Source organism: Mesitornis unicolor, unplaced genomic scaffold (genome assembly GCF_000695765.1).
Source record: "Mesitornis unicolor isolate BGI_N332 unplaced genomic scaffold, ASM69576v1 scaffold9362, whole genome shotgun sequence".
NCBI lineage: Eukaryota > Metazoa > Chordata > Aves > Mesitornithiformes > Mesitornithidae > Mesitornis > Mesitornis unicolor.
The window spans coordinates 10,422-12,755 of record NW_010168482.1 but is presented as its reverse complement, the minus strand read 5'-3'; the positions used below and the strand labels follow the sequence as shown (position 1 = coordinate 12,755).

At 38.0% G+C, this 2,334-nt stretch overlaps 1 protein-coding gene across 1 annotated transcript in view; it reads right to left on the bottom strand.

Annotated features, from left to right (window-relative positions):
- Positions 1-1,978, bottom strand: part of STAMBPL1 (STAM binding protein-like 1) — a 12,187-nt gene extending 10,209 nt beyond the window's left edge. Inside the window, exons 1-2 of the mRNA XM_010179027.1 lie at positions 1,895-1,978; positions 781-998 (exon numbers count right to left, since the gene is read on the bottom strand). Coding sequence (XP_010177329.1) covers positions 781-998; positions 1,895-1,978 — 302 coding nt within the window. The remainder of the gene's footprint in view (positions 1-780; positions 999-1,894) is intronic.
- Between the last annotated feature and the right edge of the window lie 356 nt (positions 1,979-2,334).

Here is a 2,334-nt window from a genome sequence, read left to right as displayed (position 1 = left end):
AAAGAGGTCTCCTATCATGAAAAAAATTTGAAGTATACATATAAAAACCCCACTTTCCAAAGTAAGAAAGCAAACCAATCAATCCTCCAGCTAAACTAGCTAGCTAGAAAGTGTAAATCTGTCACTGATATATTTTTCAGCTGGTTATTTTGAGAGTTGTAATGAACGCTGTCTGGATGTGTTGTTTTGGGTTTTTTTTGTGTGTGTGGAGAGAATAATCATATAATGAACATTTATTGTGGACTTTGCATTTACTCCTGTAAGCAGCAATAAATCATGCTTAATCTTTTTGAGGAAGAAAAGTAGAAAGAGGGAAAAAGCCATTTTTTCATGTCTTTAAGTGCCGTGCAATACTACCATCTTTAAGATTGGCAGAAGTTCATAAGGCTTAACTATGAAAGGCTCAGAAATCTTATCTAAACATTGGTTTTTAAGTCATGTACTGTATTTAACCAGCATGCTGATAGACACAGAATAATCTGTGGGACACAGTGCTCATCGTACAGCTTGGTACAGGAAACTTAAACCTCTGTACCTTAGGTTAGTTCATGCCTGGCAGTTAATAGATGGATAGGACTATCATACTGACAACTGAGATTAAATTATAACAAAGCCTGTGGAAAGAGTAAAGATCTCAAAAGAACAAAGCTATCCTACAAGAAAATGCTGAACATTTTTCTATTTCTCTCCTAGTCTAAAGGGGTGCCCTGTTTTCACTGCAACTCTTCATTTCAGTTTACCCAGAATTATAAGCTGTGATGACTAAGAAAGGTTTCTTACGTTATAAACTTATTATAAAAAACAAAAGCATTCTCCAGGTTTCCCTCCTCCATATATACTGATGCCATTCGCTCCATCTCTACTCCAGATCTAAAGTAACGACGTGGAGTGATATCTTCATTGATTGTGATATTGCTGCCAAGTTTGCTTAAGGCACGTACTCTCTCTTCTGGGGTCACAGAGACGTCTGTATGGTCAGGAATAGCTACTAACTTTTTCTGAAAAAGAACAGAGAGGTTAGCAAAAAGAACCAGATATCACATTTCACTTTCAGTAAGTGATCTCATTCAGGAAACTCAAGGGAAATCTTCAGCCTTTTTCTCAGAATAGGCATTGGTTTCCCCACCGCTAGCCACAGTTGAAACATTTCAGCATGTTTCTCAATTGCAAATAAATTGTGATTGCAATTACAAATTAAAAGTGATCTTATCCCCCCCCCTCCAAATCTTCAGATGACAAAAAAAATACTAGGGAAAAAAGTTCAAGATAAAATTAAGTATACCCCTGTAGAAATTATCAAAGGAAGCACAAAGTGTTTCCTCTTTAGAATCTCCCACACATGAAATTCTGTAAGGTTCTGCCTTCAGTTATTGAAACAATTTGCTGGAGGGCCTGAATACTCAAACTCCTATGATGTGATGTACAGGGTATGACTGCTGGGTATAGTCCAACTAATGAAGAGTAGTAAGTTTCCCTGGTCAGTCAACAGTTCACTTCAGATGTTCATTTCCAGGTTTAAACAAGGCAGTTAAAGCCTAGGAAGTTAGCACTACTGAAGAAGCAGCATTGCTGATTATAATCATTACCCTCCTGTTAAGAAGCTAAATAATTGGCTACTGCAAGTTGTTTCCTCTTACTTTGCTAAAAGTTTATACTCTTTCTTTTCAAAACATTCGCGTCTTAAAAACCTGACCACTGGAGCAAGCTAAAACCCATAAACCACATATATAGAAATAAAAATATAAACTCCAACAAAACAATCAGGAAGAACAGGCAACGTGCAAGAAAAGACTCTTGTAGCTGACAGCCAATGCTGCGAAACGGCTCTCCTGAATTGTTTCCTATTTGAAAGAGAGGGCGCTCAGCCATTAAAGCATTTCTTCATCATACATACCAACGAGCTGACAGTAAAGGGTTGCTCCATGTCGTTCTCTGTCTGCAAACCAAGGAGATCACTCTTTTCCTCCAAAGTCTCCATGTGACTGCAAAGGACAGTATCAACCCAATGCTCGATGTTTGCAGCCAGCTGTCTCAAGGTGTATCAGCCCAAGGGAAACTTGAATATTGATACGCTGATTGTGGTCATGTGCTGGAGAAAAAAAGAAAAGAGGAAAAAAAAAAAGGCAAGCCATTCAGATTAGAAAGAGATTCAAATCTCATGTGAGTTTTCATGTCTGTACCCACTCATTCCGTCGGTATCACACTACTTAGATATTTAATAACAATCTGAAATTTACCAGACATCTACAGTTTAAACTGGGAATGAATGGAGGCTTACAGGACAGCTGTGGACTAGCTGACCTGTTCCAATGTTATTACAGTGGGTTTGAACAT